This window comes from Erithacus rubecula, assembly GCF_903797595.1.
Source record: "Erithacus rubecula genome assembly, chromosome: 5".
In the NCBI taxonomy this organism is placed as follows: Eukaryota; Metazoa; Chordata; class Aves; order Passeriformes; family Muscicapidae; genus Erithacus; species Erithacus rubecula.
The window spans coordinates 9,095,005-9,115,098 of NC_136687.1; the positions used below are offsets into that span (position 1 = coordinate 9,095,005).

General features: G+C 37.8%; 1 protein-coding gene across 3 annotated transcripts in view; it reads left to right on the forward strand.

The window, feature by feature from the left end:
* ACOX3 (acyl-CoA oxidase 3, pristanoyl) overlaps positions 1-20,094 on the forward strand; it is a 33,008-nt gene that overhangs the window by 592 nt on the left and 12,322 nt on the right. The window contains exons 2-11 of one of the 3 annotated variants that reach the window (XM_079306647.1): positions 119-183; positions 1,689-1,866; positions 3,274-3,507; positions 4,195-4,266; positions 4,976-5,065; positions 5,518-5,661; positions 6,486-6,574; positions 17,448-17,544; positions 17,920-18,102; positions 19,383-19,505. In XM_079306647.1, coding sequence (XP_079162773.1) covers positions 1,699-1,866; positions 3,274-3,507; positions 4,195-4,266; positions 4,976-5,065; positions 5,518-5,661; positions 6,486-6,574; positions 17,448-17,544; positions 17,920-18,102; positions 19,383-19,505 — 1,200 coding nt within the window. In that variant the 5' untranslated portion in view covers positions 119-183; positions 1,689-1,698. Of the gene's footprint in view, positions 1-118; positions 184-1,687; positions 1,867-3,273; positions 3,508-4,194; positions 4,267-4,975; positions 5,066-5,517; positions 5,662-6,485; positions 6,575-17,447; positions 17,545-17,919; positions 18,103-19,382; positions 19,506-20,094 lie in introns of those variants that run through there. The other 2 variants (XM_079306646.1, XM_079306645.1) reach the window with 2 other exon arrangements.

Consider the following 20,094-nt stretch of genomic DNA (forward strand, 5'->3'; position numbering starts at 1 on the left):
AGCCGCTAGGAAATAAAATAAAATAAATCACTGGTTATGTCGTCTCTTAGCCGTAAGGGTACAGTATCATTATTCTTGATAATTACCAAGTGCCTGATCTGTGTCATTGTCCCGTAAGGTGAGGACAGTACCCTGCAGACTGACCTTTTCCCTCCTTATCTGTGACCCGGTTTTGGTGCCCGGGTCTGAATTTGAATTACTAGCAGGAGCACTTTCCACGGGAAAAGGTTTCCATCTCAGCATTTCGCAGTGAAACTGCAGCGGTTCTTTGTAAATTGAAAACAATGTGGTTTTTACTTCCACCTTCACATGCTTTTCAAAATTTAAAAGCAGGGCTGAAATAACCACTGAAATTTTAGGGCAGCCTGTTGTTACTTTCCTATTGTAAGCACCTGTTTTGATTTCTTAATTAGTTTTGAAACTGTTGAGTTGGAGCCAATTATATTAAAACATTATGTGAAGTCAGAGAACTTGTAATGTATTTTAAGTTCAGAACGTTTTTTTATAATGAACTCTTGAGTTTTCTTATTTGTGTAATAGCACTGATTTGCAATGTAAATAAAGTTAGGTGTAATAGCTGCAGTATTACAATGTAATTTTTTTCTCTTATATGAATGAAAAGCCTCCAACTGCTGCCTGCTTTACCCATTTCCCAGTTAGAAGTGTAGTATCTGTTTATTTGGCTGGAGGTTGAAACACTTTCTCAATATCTTTTTTTTTTTTCAGCCCCCCCTTTCTTTCCAAACCTGTTACTCAGTACTGGAGCTGCATCTTCCTAGAGCTCATTTGGAAGTCACATGCAGAAATTCTATCCTGCTGTTCTCTTCTACTATGTTTGTACTGTTCAGACCTAGAGGATGACCTCCATAAAAGCATAAGGTTGAAAGAAAAGAAAGGTATCAAGGAGACATATCAAGATGATGAGAGGGGAAAAGGAGACTGCTGAAGTTCTTCTGTACTTCATTATGTTCGAGGTCTATTCTGAGCCCTTGGCCAGCCCTGGGCCAGGATGTCCCACCTAAACCTTTGAGCTGCTTCTTTTAGCCAGTGCCATTCAACCTGCTGGATTTTGCACCCTCCAGGCTCTGCAGAGACCTCTGGCTGGTGGCAGGGATCACTGGTTGTGCTGTGAGCTCTCCAACACCAGCTTCTGGGAGCAGCAGAGGATCAGCCTCTGCTTCTCTGGCCGGGTTCCAGGGAGAAGCAAGGCCCTCCTCTCCTGAACCAGCTGTACCTGACAAGGAAATCCTGCAGGGTCTGAGCAGTTTTGTAGTGCTCTTGACTGACCTATAGATGCACACAACAAGTTGCCAGCAGACTTTGTGGGGTCTTGCTCCATTTGTTGTTTAAGACATGGTACTTTCTCACCTGTGTCTTTTATCACCCCCTTTATCACATGATATAGTGATAACCAGTGATGTCCCTGTTTCATATTTAGCTCATATTTTCATAACAAAGGCAATGTAATCAGTTTACATTGGATCAAAGGCATTTTTTCTTACTTTGTACCAAGCCAGTTGAATTGGAAAAAGGGAAGGGCTAGTTTTTAGTTGTCTCTGCAGTGCTGTACTCATACATTTAAACAAGTCAATGGATTTAATTAACAACTCTTTTAATTTCTTTTTATAATTACAGAAAGCAGACATCTGTGGTGCTTTAATTTGCATTTTTTTTCTTGTTTGCTGCAGCTAGCTAACAATGGCATCTACACTGAATCAGAAAGAAATGAATGGCAACCAAAGTTCATGGGATGGTTTGCTGCCAGACTTACCTAAAGGGCCACTTTCCACATATCGTAAGAAAGCTTCCTTCAACTGGAAGGAGATGGCAGTGTTCATAGATGGTGAAGATATCATCCAGCTGAAGGTAAATTTTACAAGAATTGTAAGCATGTTTTGATTGTGGAGATATCAGTAGAAGTAAGTTGTTTTTTTTTTTTCTAAAGGGAGTGTAGTTAATAATAGTGTGTAAATAGGGAGCAATAAGAAATTTGATTTGCAGCCAGTTTTCAGAACAGAGCTGAAATTTTAAGCAATCTACTGTCTCATAAGACTCATTTAATTACTCAACATCAGTATGGGGAGATCAGCAGGTGCTACATTTCAGAACTTGAGTGTTCATTTCAAACCAAGAAAGAACTGTATTCTACCACACTTCTTTACTGTTTGCATTAAAACACAGATCTCATGGTTTTGCAAGGCACTTATGCAGAGCCACTGTCAAACAGTATTTCTGTCTTTCTTTGACCCAATTTCCTACAATGTTCTGTGCTTGCATTAGTGCTTATGTGGCATTGCAGTTGGAGATTAGCATGCAAACCTTGCTGAAAGCTAACCCTACCAAGAAAAGAGATAAACTGCAGCACAAGAGATGGTGTGGAAATGCATGACTTGGAGATATAGGAGGAGAAAGAACCAACTTTCTGAAGGAGGTGTAGATTTACATGGATTTAAGCTAATCTTGAATCTTCACCATAATTATAGAAATCCTAGGAGGTAGATCTGACAAATCAAAAAGACCTTGTTCTTTATCTGAGTGGTGTGTGTTAGAGCACAGAAAAAACTACAACTGCTCTGTGTGTGAAGGAGTTTCAAAGCTGTGTGGGCATGCAGAGTTGTTCACACAGAGGAAAGGAATGATTGCCCTTCAAAGGAAAGCACAGGAAGTCTGGGTTTCTTCCTTTTTATGTGAAACACAATTAAGATGATGTAGATATCTTGAAGATACAGCTCTGGAATAAAAAAATGCTGTAATATATTATCTAATACAAAAAGAATCCAAATTACAACATTAAAATATGCACAGCCTCATATTGAAGGGCTGCATATGATGGTTCCATTAAGTGGAGTCTTTTTTAACTTCCATGTGGGAACAGAGCAGTTGTGGTAGCTTAATGGCTTTACCATCATATTTCTAATGGAATATAAGCCTGGAGCTTTACCTTTATCCTCAGACCTTTGCCCCTTAGATTCTTAGATTAGCAGCTTCATCTATTGAGGTAGTGAAGCCTGCTGCACAAAGCAAGTAAGTTTTACCATACTGTTTTTGTAAATTCAGAGTAATCAGTGAGTCACTTCATGGTGAAGGGAATATCATAACATTTAGCTTCATGAGTTGTATATATGGCAGACCATTTAAATATATTTTCTAATTCTCTGGAATTTTTGTTTAATAAGTTTATGGCTTCCAGCAAATAATTGTAGTTTGAGACCCAATGTTACTCTAGAAGAAAGTTAACTGTTTTTGTTAATGTCAGTTTTTTCCCCCTCCAAGAACAGAATCTTCTCTGCTCTGGAAAATGATCCTCTCTTTGCACATCATCCTGGAGAAGATTTGTGCCGTGAGAAATACCAGGAGCTGACATTCCTGCGCTCCAAAAGGATCTTTGAGTATGACTTTCTCACTCAGCAAGAGGCAATGGAGAACCCATTAAAGATTTTTAATATTGTGCTCTCATTAGGAATGTATGATTGGTCTCTATCCATCCAGCTTTGCTTACATTGTGGTGTAAGTACAGTTCTAGGGCTGTAGTGGTGTATGTTTGAATTTAAGTAACTTCTAATATCGTAATTCTGCTGCTTTATGTCTATTTTGTTAAAACTTGATCTTTTCCTTATCCCTTCTTTTCAAAAATGGTATTAAGTTTTAAGTGTTTAGAAGAGTCAGAGAGGTGTGGGTAATCTTTGTTGTTAACCCTGTCTCCACTGGGATCCCACCTGAAAAGTAAAGGTAAAACAGTACACACAGAGATACAGAAAAAAACTCGGAGGCCTTCTTTTGTTTACTCCTCTGTCTCCTCTCTAGGGCAGCCAAAGAGCTTGGTTGTTGGTCACTGTGTGTTTGCTAAAGATTTGCAGGTATCAGAAATTTACCTACTTAAGCCTTAGTGTCTTAATGAAGAGCAGAATCTCTAAGTTTTCCTTTGCTCCAGGGAGCATCACTAAGGACAAGTGGGAAGTATTTTTAAGCTTGAATAAAGGCTTGAACATTTTAGAGCTGCGACAAGTTCAGTCATCTGCAAAGCGGCCTTGACAAGATCAAATCCTGACTTACCTCCCCCATCTATAGTCTAATTATAGTTTACTATTCAGCCTATTTTACCTGGTCTCTACTGGACATCACTGTTAAAAATCATGTGCAATTGTTCCTTTTCATCACAGGGCACTGATTTCATTTACTATTCTGTTTTTACAGGTATTTGCAGGTCCAATTATGAGTGCTTCTAAGAGATTTGGACACATTTTGAAACAAATTTATAGCATGGAGGTAATCTTTATAATAATTTATAAGAAATGGCCACTATTAGAACTGTGTCACTATTTGGAGTTTTGTGTTATTTCTGATCTCTTAACATACCTAAGTACCTCTAAACAGCAAAAGAAAATACCATGGAGCAGATTCAAGCATTGAGCTCATAAGCTACTTCCTAGACATATTTTAGACTGTCCAAGTTAACATGCAGACAAAATTTGGGAACCTTTTGGGAAAAGGCAGTATAAATGACATTACACTAGTTTAGGTTCTGTCCAGAGTAATTTAAGAGTGTCCTACTAGGATGCTCTCAACTATGATGTGGTGTGGTAAAAATTCCATTCTAATGCTGTAAAATGAGAAATGATTCATGCCAAAGAAACATCACATGGAATTCAGTGGGGACTCAGAACCAAGTACTCTGCAGAATAAATGCAACCTGTCTGATACAGAAGGTGCCAATCCTGAACAGTTTCTCCAGTCTAGGCCATGTGGGCAGCCTTCACTGTGGCCACACCCCCTTTGATTTTGTAATATAAATATTCTGATCACACTTAAACTGAACTTGTTGCTTTTGTTGCTCTTTATTGCTTCCTGTTTTGTTTTGGGGGGTTTTTTGCCAAGTTGTTCTCCAATAGCTGAATTTGAAATAATTAGAAAGTCTTGCAGTTTTAGTTAATGTAATAAAGTGGTCTTGAATTGTGCCCTGTATCTCCTTATTTAGATTTTTGGATGCTTTGCTCTGACTGAACTCAGCCACGGAACTAACACCAAAGGCATACGGACTACAGCCACATTTGATCCTAGCTCTCAGGTTAGTCCTTGATGCACACTGTCAACCAGGCTTCCTTTCCATGCAAAACTCTGTCAGAAGGAGTTGATCCCTGCAGAAGCTTCAGCTCTCACAGCTGAAACAACTTTCTCAGTTCTTTACTTGAACTCAAAGCTCAGTTTAACTGAAGATCTAGGAAATGCTTCCCAGTCCATTAATCTGCCTTTTTTTTTAACTGTTTAAATGAGCAATTTAGAAAGCTGAGTTTCAGGCTTTACAATAAGGCAATGAGCTTTTTGACTTCTAAATGTTTTCCTTATTACATGTGTTCTCTCCAAAGTTGAACACCATAAGAGAGATCTCAGATGCTGGAATGCAGAATAAAATCCTGGCAGTTAATGAATGTTTTAAAAACATTGCCAGGGTGATTAAAAAAATAGCTGTCACCTGATTTATATTATTTATATAATTTTCTTTTTGTTTCCTGGCTACAGGAATTTATCATAAATACACCTGACTTTGAAGCTGCAAAGTTCTGGGTTGGTAATATGGGAAAACATGCTACTCATGCAGTTTTGTATGCTCAGCTCTATACTCCTGATGGACAGTGCCAAGGATTGCATTCCTTTATTGTACAGGTAGGCTGGAAATATTGCTAACCTTCTATTCTTTTGGGGAAGAGTGGGTTCCAATTAAATACTTTGTTATGCTGTTATTTATACCTGACAGCAGGTTCTTTATTTAATGCCATCAGTTTATTGCAACTGTAACCAGGATACTTTTTTTAAAGTGTTCATTGATTTTATGAAGGTTGTAGAACTAGTTTTATTCTTCAAATTTTCTGCAAGAACTTCTGAAAATACAAAAGAGCTGAAAAATCTTCTGATGATCACAGTACTTGTATAGTTAGAACTCATCTGTGTCATATGAAATCCTGAAAGTCTTGCAAAGAACAGTTTATGTCTACCAGTGCTGCAGGCTGATCTGCATGAAATCTGCAAACTTCTACCACAGAAATTGTTTTATAAGATTAAAGACTTTGGAAAATGTTGGTGCAATAAAAAACTTGTACATAGTAAAATGAACAAGTTGCAGACTAAACAAAGTTTATTACAGAACTGGGGAATATCTCAAAGCTGATTGTTACATAAAAATTCCATTGGTTTCTGCTGTGTCTGTGTACACTTCAAGAAGGTTTCAGTGCTAGTCTGATGAGAGCAGTCATCAGTGTTAAGGGATGTTTAACACACTCATGTAATTAGTGTCATCTTCCAAAGTCATTTTCATTGAAGTACCTATGTCCTGAATGAGAGAATGCATAAGTACAAGTTATATCCAGGATGATGTGCTTGAAAGAAACAGAGATCTCTTTATCATTAGTAATCATTTTCAACCTTTGAAATATTCAGCCCATAGCTTTCATTGTTCCATTACTGAAATGTTTTGTTTCACTTCTCTACAGATTCGAGATACAAAAACTCTGCTACCAATGCCAGGTGTGATGGTAGGTGACATAGGAAAGAAACTTGGGCAGAATGGGTTGGATAATGGGTAAGTGAATACATTTGAAAGAGAAAACATTTTAAGTCATATCATAACGTTGTGGTACAAAGATCCCCTTGTATCTGTTTTGTCTTTACTCCTGAAATGTTCAATAGTTGTTTTAAATTGTTGATATTAAAAAAAAAACTAAACAAAACAAACCCCAGACTGAAGGATCTTGAATTTCAGTATTTTTATCTGAATAAACAGCCTTTCAGCCTTTCTCACTCTTTAAATGTGAAGTGCTCCTCGTATTCTGCAAATATCCCCAGGCACTCTTGCAGCCATAGACTCTTCAACAATAATAGTGGAAAAAAAATTCTAGTAAGTTCTGAGTGAAGAACTTTATCAGGCTCTGCACCCACTTGGGTGTAAGACTTTATTTTTTCTGTGGATTTCCAGCCCACAGGAAAGCTAGTAGTGGTCCCCAGACAAGATTTATTTGCATTAAATATTCAGATTAATGAGCCCAAAGAGAGAAACTATATATCTTGTTTAAACCGTGTTATTTCTAGACTGCACCAAGAAAGAGGCTAGTTATTTTCTTCTGTATTATATATGTACAGTTGAAAGAAAAAAAGTTCCTGGCTCCATTTCTTAGTTGTGGACTCTAAGGGCCTTTCTGTGTCTACTTTACTAACCAAAGGTGTCTGATGGGGAGGATATAGTCAGGAAACAGAGGTAGATTTCTGCATTAAAACAGTCATGATGTAAAAATCATTTAAACTCTTGCGTTACACTGCTCTGTGTAAAGTTATAAACTTTAAACAATAAATAAGAGTTTCACTTCTTTATGCCTCAGATTTTCTTCTTTCTGTTGATTCAGTTCACTACAGGTTTATGTATTGTCCTTCAAAACAGACCATTGCAGTAAACATATAAATGCAGTGTAGACTTCTTGAAGTATCCTGGTTTCATATATTATGGCTTTGATTGTCTTTCCAGAAGGTTGTGGGAATGTTATGGTTATTTAGCTCTTTATCATCGATACTCTGTTTCCTGAAGAAACAGAAGAAATAAATTCTAAAAACCTGAATCAACCCAAAAATTAATTTATGGAGGAAAATGGAGACTTCGGTGGATTTTTCCTGCTTCTGCATTACAGACTAGTAGCCAGCAGATGGCACAGCAGCATGGGCCTAAGTAATCTAAATGTTTTTCAACTTCATATTTTTGTAGAAGTGTTTAAAATCTGGTGTTCATTCTTACATTGCAATATAGATTTATGTGAAAACAGGACAGAAGAGTATGCTTGTTATATGACCTTAAAATGTACATAATTTTAAATCCAGGTCTCCAATATCTACTGGGGAAAAAAATAAAGTATTTCTTAAAATGTTGGTAATAATTGAATAATTTGAAATTATAATCCATAAAATACCCTTTAAATGAGATACCAGTAACTTCCTATCTTATTGTTGGATAGAGTCCCTTTTCTTATTTGACATCATATGTCATTTAAAGCAGTGGTAGGGCATTCCTATTTACTCTATATGTTATTTTAAAAAAAACTTTTATGGTGTTCAAACAGTAGTGCCCAAAGAGCCCCAGCCATAGGTATATATCTCTTAAGTATGCATTAAGACAGTCCCTGCATTAGAAACCTTAAGACAGCACTGGGAGATTGAGAGAAGGATGAGAGAGCCCAAGATTACCAATAGATACCCCTCATTTAGCTAAAAACTCATTTAGCTAAAAACTGAGTTCCTGAAGTACCTCAGTTCTTTTCTTTTTTTCTTTTTTTTTTGTTTTTTTGGAGAGGTCTAAGATTACAGGCAGGCCAATATTGTTCTCAAAAACCAGGGAACCTGGTTTTGTTCTGCAGCCTTCCTGCTCACACTGAGATGTCAGAAGTGTCAGGGCTTGTAGATGTTGCCTCTCAGAAGTACACAAAGGTCAGGATGGGGACTAGAGAGGAAGTTCTGCATTTGTTTGCAGAGACAACAAGCCTTGCCACCCTAGAAAGTGGGCTCTTGGTAGCATGATCTGCAAAATCCCAGGATCCAAAAGGAGATATTTCACCAGATACTGCCTTGTCAAGGTGTTCTCCTTGGCTGTTTAGCAATCTTACATCCATCCTCATTTATCCCAGAGAAAACATGGACTTGTATGTGGAGAGGAGAAAACATTCCCCTATGCTGTGACTACAAGTATTGGTCTCCACTACATGCATTGCCAGGTTTTTCTGAATGTGTGTGTGAAGTCTGGTTCAACTAGCCTGAACACTTAGTAAATCATGTCTATTTCCATGTAGTTACACTCAATATGTGGTTACAGTGGGGATCAGAGTCTGACATCTTTGACAGAGATGTTTGATTTTGTTCCTGTGCTTCAAGAAATTTACGCTAATAATTTTCAATATGGATACAGAGAGTTAAGTTCCTGAGCACTAATGAAGGTCATGGGGAAGAAATTCCAGAGCCTCCTTGGAAAACGCTATTGATTTATGCTGTGTAAGAAAACAGAGTAGTTGATTATAGTTGTCCATTCTGGCTTTGAAAAACAATTAATCTCTTCTTGTTTGGCTGAAAGCTGGTTTCCTGCTAATGTAGAGTATGATGTTTTTAGTAAGAGAAAGAATTTCAGAACTAATATGGGAATTTTTGCAGTGTAAATCCATTTCTAAAATTATCTTTTCAAATAATTCTCATAGTTTCGTAATTTGAATGTCCAAAAATCACATGGTGTTTGTAGGTGGTTCACACAGAATCATAGAATCACTAGGTTGGAAGAGATCTTCAAGGTTGTAGAGTCCAACCCATGCCCTTACAGCTCAACTGAACCATGGCACCAGTCTTTTTCTAAACACATCCAGGGATGGTGACTCCAGCACCTCCCCAGGCAGATAATTCCAGTACTTTATCACTCTTTCTGTAAAAAACCTTTTCCTGGTATCCAACCTATCTTTCCCTTTGTGCAGATTAAGACTGTGTTCTCTTTCTGTCAGTTGCTCCCTGGACAAAGGTACCAAATCCCACCTGACTACAAACACCTTTCAGGGAGTTGTAGAGAGTGATAAGGTCACCCCTGAGTCTCATTCTCTCCAGGCAGAACACCCCCAGCTCCCTCAGCTGTTCCTCACAGGGTTTGTGTTCCAAGCCCCTCACCAGCCTTGTTCCCTCCTCTGGACGTGCTCAGGTGTCTCAATGTCCTTCCTAAACTGAGGGGACAGGACTGGACACAGCACTCAGGGTTTGGCCTCACCAGTGCTGAGTACAGGGAAGAATGACCTCCCTGCTCCTGCTGGCCACACCATTCCTGACACAGGCCAGGGGCCATTGGCCCTCTTGGCCACCAGGGCACACACTGGCTCATGTCCAGTTGGATGTTCACCAGCACCCCCAGGTCCCCTTCTGCCTGGGCACTGTCCCTGGACACCATCCCCAGCCTATAGCACTGCAGGGGGTTATTGTGGCCAAAATGCAGGACTTGGCACTTGGACTTATTAAACCTCATCCCACTGGACTCTGCCCATCCATCCAACCATTCCAGGTCTCTTCCAGAGCCCTCCCACCTTCCCACAGATCAACACATGCTCCCAGCTTAGTGTCATCTGCAAATTTACTAATGAAAGTCTCAATGCCCTCATCCATGTCATCCATAAAAATATTGAACAGGGCTGGCCCGAGCACAGACCCCTGGGGGACACCTCTGGTGACTGATCCCAGCTGGATGCAGCTCCATTCACCACTCCCTGGGCCCGGCCATCCAGGCAGCTCTTAACCCAGCACAGAGTGCTCCTGTCCAAGCCAGGGGCTGCAGCTTTTCCAGGAGTGTGCTGTGGGAGGCAGTGTCCAAGGTCTTGCTGAAATCCAGGTACACAACATCCACAGCCTTTCCTGCACCACCAGGCATGTCACCTGGTCATAAAAGGAGATCAGGTTGGTCAAACATGACCTGCCCCTCCTAAACCCACACTGGCTGATTCTGCTACGCTGGCTGTCCTCTAAGTGCTGCATGATAACACTCAGTATAAACTGTTGAATTTGTAACTTTAGCTGCCCTGAGCAAAAAAAAAAAAAAAAAAAAAGACAAAATTACTGTAAAATATTTTTAAATACTTTTCTTTCTCTAGGAAATATAGAATAATTTGTGTAATCAATGAATAAAGGGGCAAAAATAGAGTTCTCTTTTTTCTTATGGAGAGTTTAGACTGGTTTTGTTAGCAAAGTTGAATCAGACTGCCACCAGGGGATGCAAAAGCTTTAGTCTTTATTTTACAGTATTAAAATATCCACCTGTTGCTAGTGCTCTGTCAGTCTGTGAAATATGCTGCTCACTGAGGACCCAAAATGGTACTAGCTGAGGAAAAAAAAAAAACTAATGAAAAAATCACTGAGTATCTGGGATTCCAGGGGCTTTTCAGTAAAATGCATGACAGGCATGAGGAGTAGGGGGTGGCACACACATGAAGCTAGAGCTGACCGTGTGTTGATTTCTGTTTCCTTCCATTGGTGTGGGTTTTTTTTTTGTTGGGGTTTTTGTTTTGGTTTGGTTTTTTTTGGGTGGGCAAGGGAAGGATGTACCTTAGGTACTGAAACATTGCCCAAATTACCCATTACTTCTGTGCACATCAGTAAATGATTCACATCACACTGAACTGGTGATGAACCAGTTTCATGTCCAGTTTTAACTAGTAGCAAATTTCTGCTTTCCCCTCTCCAGAGATGGAAATGATGCCCAATTGAATCTGCAGGGGAAGAGTGAAAATCAGCTGTAATGCCTGTCTTTGTAAAACATGTTTTGAGCTCATTAGGCTGTGTCCACTGATAACATGTATGTTGAGCAGATAAAACCTTTTGTAAGGGAAGAACTAAAGAAATGAAACTATCATCTTACCTTAAGTCTTTGTAGTAGAGAAATGGGTCTTTCTGGAGAAAGAATTGTTAGCTGGATCTAATGATAATTGTGGGCTTGGGAAAACTGATGGGGTTTGTTAGCTGTTTAACAGCCTTTCATTTACAATTAAAATGTGGTCAATCTTTGCACACATACAACACACTAAGCATGTTCTCTAGCAATCAGTGAGGACAGATTGAGTTTTCTGGATATTGGAAACAAAACAAAATGCCCAAGAATAAATGGGTAAACGGGATTTATTGGACAGAAAAGCAATAAACTGTGTGAAATAATTCCTTCTGGAAAGAGATGTTTTAGAAAGCTCTCACTATAATTCTTGTATGTTGGCGAAGATGGATACATCATTTGACTTCCAAGCTGTTACAAATTGCTTTTAAATGGTTAATTCATAGTTTGTTTCTTTGTTGCTATTGCTGATTATACATTATGATTCTGCTAGTGCTAGTTTAAGGGCAGAACAAATGGAAGTCTGCTCCTTTTTGTGTTCTACTATTTATCCTCTTCATGCTCATGTAGATTTTGCAACTGTTGCAGTTATTTCACGAGGAAGATAGGAGCTATAATAAATGGTTGAAGCCTAAATAGTCTTTGGAGCTTCATCTTTCAATCATAATCAGCTTCTTTGGTTATTTGCTTCTACTCCCACACTGTCTTTTTCTTTCTGCTGCAATGAACATTTATGAAGCTGTAGGGGACTCAGCTAGGAAACTGGAACTGCCTGAAAACTGATAAAAAAAAACAACCCATCAATATTTGCTGTTTTCAGTCAGATAATTTGTTAGGTCTGGTTCACTGCAAGGCCTTAGGAGTGGCTGTTTCAGTATAGGAAAAAGAACAGAGATGTAAGAAATTGAGTGTAAAAATCAGTCCTGCTTCCCAAATAAACAAGCTTGAGCTTGTTTAATATTTTTTATTGACTTACAGCCTCTGATCTAAGTTTCAAACAATTGCAATAGCAATGAACTGGTTATAGAAAAAAAATGTTAAAATGTCTGTGCCTGTATTTATGTTATCTGAATATACCGTGAATACTTTAGTCTTTGTGAAAAGTTCCACTTTCACAGTTAAAGCTAGGTATTTTGCAAATATATCTTTATACATATATAAAGATATCTTTATACATATATATATGTATAAAGTTTAAGGTAAAGCCATGGTTTTTGCTGCAGTCATTGGCATTTTCCTTCTTTGCCCTCCTGACGTAGGTTGTGCAGTCAGGGTTGGACACTCTGTGGGTACATTCAGTGTTGTGTGTGTTACTGGGCTGTGGTCACACTGCTGCAGAGTGCTACCTTATCCCCTCATTTCTGTCAGGTTCTTGTGCCTCAGAACTCTACAGCCATAGCTACTGCACACTGAAAGGCACTTGGTGTGGGTGAAAATGGGGAAAGGTAGATTTAGATCTAGTCACACATTTGTTTTGTGACCCACAGAAATACAGCCTCACATTTGCAGCGAACTTCAACCAACCATTTTTGTTCCTTAGCAGAGCTCTGCCAGCTCTCAGCCGCTGCAGGAGTCTGCACATCCAGAGCTTCTTGCAGCACTGGCACTTGGACTGTAAGAACTTTAGTGTGAGTGGGTCTTTATGTCCCTGTGAAGTCTGTTAGGTTAGGATTAGGAAACCTATAAACTGCTATGTTGTTTTATCATTGCTATTGAGCATTACTGTACAGAGATGCATTCTTCGATTAGAGCCTGGATTGCAGAAAATAAAACTAAAATACTGCCATGCAGTTCTCCCCAGATTCACTGTAACTCTTCTCAGCTCTAACCTTTCTGTGAGCTTCATTCCAGAATGTGTGGCAATTCTCTTTCCTTCTGCAAGTTTTTCATCAAACCTCTGAAATGTTATTCTTCCTAAGGTTTACTGTATCCCATAAACAGCCCTGATATCAATTGACTCACAGCCTTCCAATACCATTCACCTGCTTTCTGTTTCTGGCTGGTGATTGCACCATCTCTAATGTAGTCAGTAACAAAAGCTGGCAGAAAAGGCATTTTAGTGAGTCTGAAGTTCACCAAAGCATATTTGAGCTATTTGTACTATATGTAACAGTTTATTACTTTAGTACTGGCAAAAGGAGCTTGTAGCTTTTCCAGCTGTTCCTCTTTTATCAGCATTACTGCACACCAGATGAATTACTATTGCATGATTTAAAGTCAGTGAGATTAACTTAGTTTGAAATGTTCCCTAAACTACTGGCCAAAGAGCCCAAACAAGAATGCTGCTATTGGAATGACACTTCACTCTGCTCAGCTGCTCCTGGTAGAAATCCATGTGATACAGGGGTTTTTTAAAATCTGTGCTAAAAGATGTGTCTACACAGAGCCCTGTGATATCTATTTAAAGTGACAGCTGTCTGTCTGTCCTGCTGAGAGGTTTTAATCTCAGTCACAATATGTGCTGTGCTGAAGAGGCCCTGAGTAGGGCAGCGTTCAAACCTCTGCTCTTGTCATCACTGTGTGAAATTCAGCCATTTTCCAAACTTGCTGGTACATGATATCCCCATGACTCTGTATACAGTTCCATTATGGTAAGATATTTCTTCAATTCTTTAAGGAGATTTTTTCCCCTTAATGTGTTGACAGATGTGGGCCAAGTCTGTGCTTTCTAGGCTAATAACCGGTAAAAACGTGATCGTTGACTTCATTAAATCTCACTATTTATTTTTAATATGTTCCAATATCAAGTTCCAATTGGCCAGTATGTCTTACAATTCCCAACAGCAAAGTTCTTGGAGAAGAAGCATAACAGCAGTTGGCAGCAATCTCACAAGGTCACTTAACCCACCAGTCCTGTGAGGTTCTGCTTTTATTTTCAACATTCGTGCTTATAGGCAAAATATCTTATTTCTTTATACATAGAAATTTTCTGTTGAATTTTTAATTGCTAGTTCTGCCTCTCTGCTTTGCTTCTTAAAGCTTTTCTCATCTGATATGCATATCCACATATTTTATATAATGTATCTGCAATGGATAATATCAAGGCAAAAAATTAAACTTTCAAAATTTGTTACTTAAATTCATTTTGATTTTAAGAAAATAGGCTATCATATAATTATAGGAAATTCAGTATTCTGGTTCACTAGCTGTGAAAGAATTTATTAAAGAAGGGTGTGCTTTTAGTTTTTAATCATAATAATTTTAGGTCATTTTTTATGTGTTATAGAATTAGCTTCCTTATATTTGTGCACAACAGATTATAATAAAACTTCCTTCAAGGTTTTTCACTCTTTCCAACAGAAGACTCCCCTTAGATTTAACTGTTTGGGATTGTATCACAGCACGTGAAAGTGGGTAAAACAGTTTAGGTCATCTTGGGAACTTTTTTGTACAGCACACATCTGTCACATGTTCATTATGAGTAGGCTTGGAATTCCTAGAAGAAGGCAATTGTTATATAGATTTTATAAAGTAGTAGCTTTCAATTTGCTTTTTATGAACACTTGAGTCTCAAGCACAGGTCAGTATAAAAGAATTTCTATAACTGCACAACTTTGCTCTGTGAATTGAACTAATCACTACAGTATAAAACAGAACATATAACAGAGGATAATGTGCCATTTTATTCAGTCATTATCTCCCAGGTAACAAATGGCACAACAAAAGGAAATGTCCTCAAGTTGTACCAGGGGAGGTTTAGGTTAGATACCAGGAAAAATTTCTTCACTGAAAGACTGTTCAGGCATTGAGACAGGCTGCCCAGGGAAAAAGGGTGGAATCATCATCCCTGGAAGTGTTCAGATGTGTGGATGTCATACCTGGGGACATGGTTTAGGGGTGAACACAGTGCTGCTGGGGTAATGGTTGTACTCTGATACTGGAGGTGTTTTCCACCCTTGTGCCTCCATGAATGCTGCCATGAAATCTTACCATTAATCACATACAAGGCTAAGCTTGTTCCAGATATGTATTTGCAGAGAGAAAGCCAAGAATTGGAGCCCTTTGAAATATTGTCCTAATATGTGCCCCAAAGATTGTATCTCTCTGTTAGGCCAACTCTTCCTTTAGTCTGACTTATAATTTTAATTTTTATCACCCATTCAATAGCTTTTAAAAAAATTATTTCATTGCTTTCTTCCATACCTCCCTTCCTTTTTGAGAGAGATCCTCATAAACGTCCATGGAGCTCCCTTACTTTCATCACTCTGATTTTATCTTAAAATTCTCATTTGCCCTAATGACTTATAAAAAATGCAATTGATAGCTGCTGATGTGCTGTGACTGGCAGGCATCTTGTCAGGAAAATATTCTTCAGTAATTAGTGTCTGCTTCACTGTTTGAACATATTTGTAGCTTCCTGCCTTATGCTTGTATTGTAAGGTCCTAGAGGGAAGCACCTTCTTGGAATTCTATGGATGGACAGCAGCTGTGAAAAAAAGACTGTAAACTAGAAACCTAAACCTTGCCACACACACTCTTCTGTAATTAAAATAATGACTAATAATAATTAACAAGTAATGATAAGTAATAATTAATTTTAAGCATGCTATTGCTTAAAAATACTAGTTGTTGTACAGTTTTAGTTTTGATTCTGTTTGGGATATAGGGAGCAGCAAATGCAAATTTAGCCAAAAGATCTTTCTAAAGTTCAGTGTTATGAAAAAAAAAAAAATTAACATAGATGGAAATCAGATTTTTGGAAAATCTGAATTTGCTTCCATTACAAAGTAGTGTAGTCTCCCTGAAATTAGCATTTAACAAAGCACTTATTAGCCTTGTTGAGGCAGCTGGTTCTTGGTTAGGATAGCACACCTTCTTCCATGTCTAAGTCTGAAAATACTGTGTATCTCTAAGGCTGAATAAATTCAGTATTCAGATATGTTTCCTTGGAAACAACTCATAATTTAAAAGCACATGCAGCAATGCAGCCCTTATGTAATTTATTAATGTGAAAAATCTGGCTCTCACGAGCCATATTAAATAGATCAGCCTTTATTGGCAGGAGAAAGGAATTTTCTTTGATTACAAATACAGCTTTTCAAGTGCTATTAGATAGATATTTGTGAGTAGGGTTGATACTGCTGCTATTGTGCCAAACTGTTTTGCCCATTTGATGAAACAGTTCAATCACTTTCTTCCTGAAGAATATGAATACTCAGGGCATTCTATCTTAAGACCTTCCCTCTATTGCTGCTAGAGTGCTGCAATTTAGAAAGGGTTATCCTGCTCTTCCTTTTCTTTCAGGGAACAGAATTTGATTTTAAACAAAGGAAAATTTTCTTTTCAGCACTTTAGTGCTTTTCATAGCACTATTTCAGCTATGTCCTTATTTGTATTGCAGTAGAATGAGTGATCCTCACAGATTTATATTTTAGACTGATAAAAATATATAGTGTCTCTATTCCAAAGCAGTCTCCAGACTGGACTAAACAGCACCTCAGTTATGAATATAACTCTGCAGAATTGTTTGAGGCAGTGAATTATTTGGAATCAGAATGACCCAGTTCCATTCTAGGCAGCAGAAGGAAGTTGTTCATCTTCCCAAGCTTTTTGACAGCTAAGATACCAACCTAGGCAACCTAAGTCATGCAGCCTGAGAATTCAGTTCAGCTTTCTGAGGTGCCAGTGAAAGTACCTGTCAAACTGACTGTATCCATGGTCTCTAATAAGTAACTTGTCTCTTCCCTTAACCAGAATACTATTGCTCCTCCTTCCATTACTTTTATTTTACTTTTTTTCCTTACAAAGCTGCTGAAATGGTCTCCTAGAATCAATGAAGTGGTTTTTTGGTTTTGTAAACACCATCTTTTTAAAGCGAAAAATCAAAAATCAGAAGTTATAATGAATAATTTATCTTCTTAAATTTGTTGTACTGCTCTGAGCCTGAAAGTCTTTGTTGACCCAGGCATACTTCCCTAAAATTGCTTACATGGCTTGACAGGCACTGTTTTCAGTTCACTGACATGCCTGAGATAATTTTGCAATTCTATTCTTCTTATGATCTTTTTTCTGTAATATAAACACCTCAGAGTATGTAGACATCAATTTTATACTGTTTGTGTGCTTGTTTAAACAGATTTGCCATGTTCCACAATGTCAGAATACCAAAAGAAAACCTACTGAATATAGCTGGAGATGTCACAGCTGAGGGGAAGTACTCAAGTTCTATCAAGGTAGGAAACAAGGTCTTGTGTCATTAAATATGTAAAGATATATGTAGGTTGAGAGAGTGATGTGCTTCTTATGTCAGGAAGTACTGAATACCTGAACTTAAGAAAGCTATTGACGATTTCACATGAGGTATGAGTGTTGTTTTTTTAATTGCATTTTAGAGATGTCTCAGATGACCCCACTGATCCCAAGGAGTTTAGAGTTTGACTGTGTTCAAGCAAGGCTGATCTGAGTCTCACCTGAATATCTCATCTGAACAAATCAAGAAACAAAATTGGCAAAATTGATTCTGATCATACTGCCAAGTTGCATCTTTATGGGGGTAAAATGAAATGTTAGCCTCATTAGCATTCATTCTGTGCTTTCTATTCATTCAGGAGGTTAAAGAACGTTTCAGTGCAGCTCTGGGATCCTTGTCCAGTGGCAGAATTATGATCACAGGAATGTCCATGACCAATTTAAAGCTTGCCTTGGCAATAGCCATTCGCTTCTCAGCAGTTCGCCGTCAGTTTGGACCAACTGAGGATGAAGAAATACCTGTCCTTGAGTACCAAACACAGGTAAATACTTTGGAATTGCATCTACAGACTCCTAGATGATGAAACTCACATTTAGAGGTACTGCAGATCATGGTAGTGACCCTGAAGTTAGTGAAATTAAAGTTGTCTTTGTTACCTGAAGCGTCATTCTAGTACAGCTATGGGGGTTCATTCCAACTCAAAACCTTCTCCTGGCATGACCAGGTTTTTAACATAAGTTCTTGGAGCAGCAAAACCAAAAAAATACATGTTTCTCTGAAGTACCTAGAAACATTTGTCTTCTAAAATAGTAACCTTTTAAGAGAAAATCTGTTTTACGTGCACATGTGAAAGTACTGCAGATGTAAAAAGTAGCATTTGTTTCAAAATATCACTGCTTCATTTGTTGCTACACTAAGTTTCTCATTTGTAGCCTCTATGCTTTAAAAGTACAGAACTCAGTGACATTCATTGTGGAGAAGTCTCAAGCTAATACTGTTTTAAAGGGATTATGAATAAGATTTACCTGCAGTTTATGCAGGTTATAAACAATTTTTGCTCTGAAAAAAAAATAGATAAAAGTGTATGTAGAATAACTGGGGAAAAAGGAAAACTCAGATGTGCTGAATTACCAAGGTTAATATACAAGAAATGCTGAAAACAGACCTGCCCAGTTGAATTGTGGGTGCCTTTTTCCAGGTTGACACTTATCTTGCAATGTTGAAAGATTTAATGAGATTCTGCGAATTGGTGGTAGATGCCTTCCTTCCACCTTTTCAGAATAAGCCAGGATCTGTTTTCTACTATTTGAGTCTCTCAATTTTTCCCAGTTTTTGCTTGTTCTGTGGGTTCTGCTTGCTGAAACTCTCATTCCCTTTTTCCTTTACCACAAAGACTTTCAAGCAGTTTTTCTTTTCCTTCACGAGCCCCATTAAATGGTTACAACTCTGTCGTGTCTGTGCTGAAGCAACTTATGAATCATGATTGCCCCTGGCATGCCAGACATTTTATAAACACATGGCAAAAATATGTCTTCAGTCCCCAAAACTTCAGTGAACTTTTTCCCTGGTTTAACAGAATGCTTATCACAAATTCATGAAATGTGAGAACTAAAACAATGCAACCATAACTTGTATAGAGAGAAGAATAACCAGCTATAAAATAATTAAATGTAATTAAATTACATTCTAGGTTATTGTTCTCTCCTCCATTAAGCAGATTTCCATTTTGAACACAGTAAAAATTGAGTTGGTTCAATATAATAACTATTTAAAGCAAGTATGAATTTGTAATCAATTTATTTCTTTTTTTTTTTTTTCCAGCAATGGCGTCTTTTACCTTACCTGGCTGCTGCGTATGCTTTAGATTATTTCTCAAAGTCCCTGTTTGAGAACTTTGTAGAGTTTTTTGCAGGTGTGTTGACAAAGCAAAGGAATCAGAGACAGGTGAGATATTTACATATTTCCTCTTCACTGAGTTCTTACTTAATAAACTGTGCACTGTTAAATGGCAGACCTATTTAGAAGGCTTAGACTCTCTTACAATCAAAAATGATAGAGCAATGTCTCAGAAATATGGGGCATATGAAGTACTGATGAAAGTAGAATTTAGAAATGCATTTAAATTAGTTTTGATGGAGTTATTAAAGATTTATTGATTTCTGTAGTATTGAAGGTTATGTTCTCATGCATATTTTTTTATCATAAATATATTATGATGGTGTAAATTTAGCTTATAACTGTTGTAAATGATTCTACAGGGAACATATATCAAAGATTTTCTGAAAATACACTAATCTTAATTCCTGCACAGACTCTCTGAGTCTGGCTTAAGTTTGCAATTCAAATTTGTGCATTAAAAGAAATACTTCTAGTGAAAAAAGTTGATTTTTGAGTCTTAGTGATGAATTTTTCATCCACAATCAGCCCACTGAAAGTCATTCCTTTACAGAAGAAATAGTTTATTTAGTCAGTCTCTGTGGACTGATTCTTAATCAAATTAACTTCAGTATTGTGTTTTTACAGCATATAAATT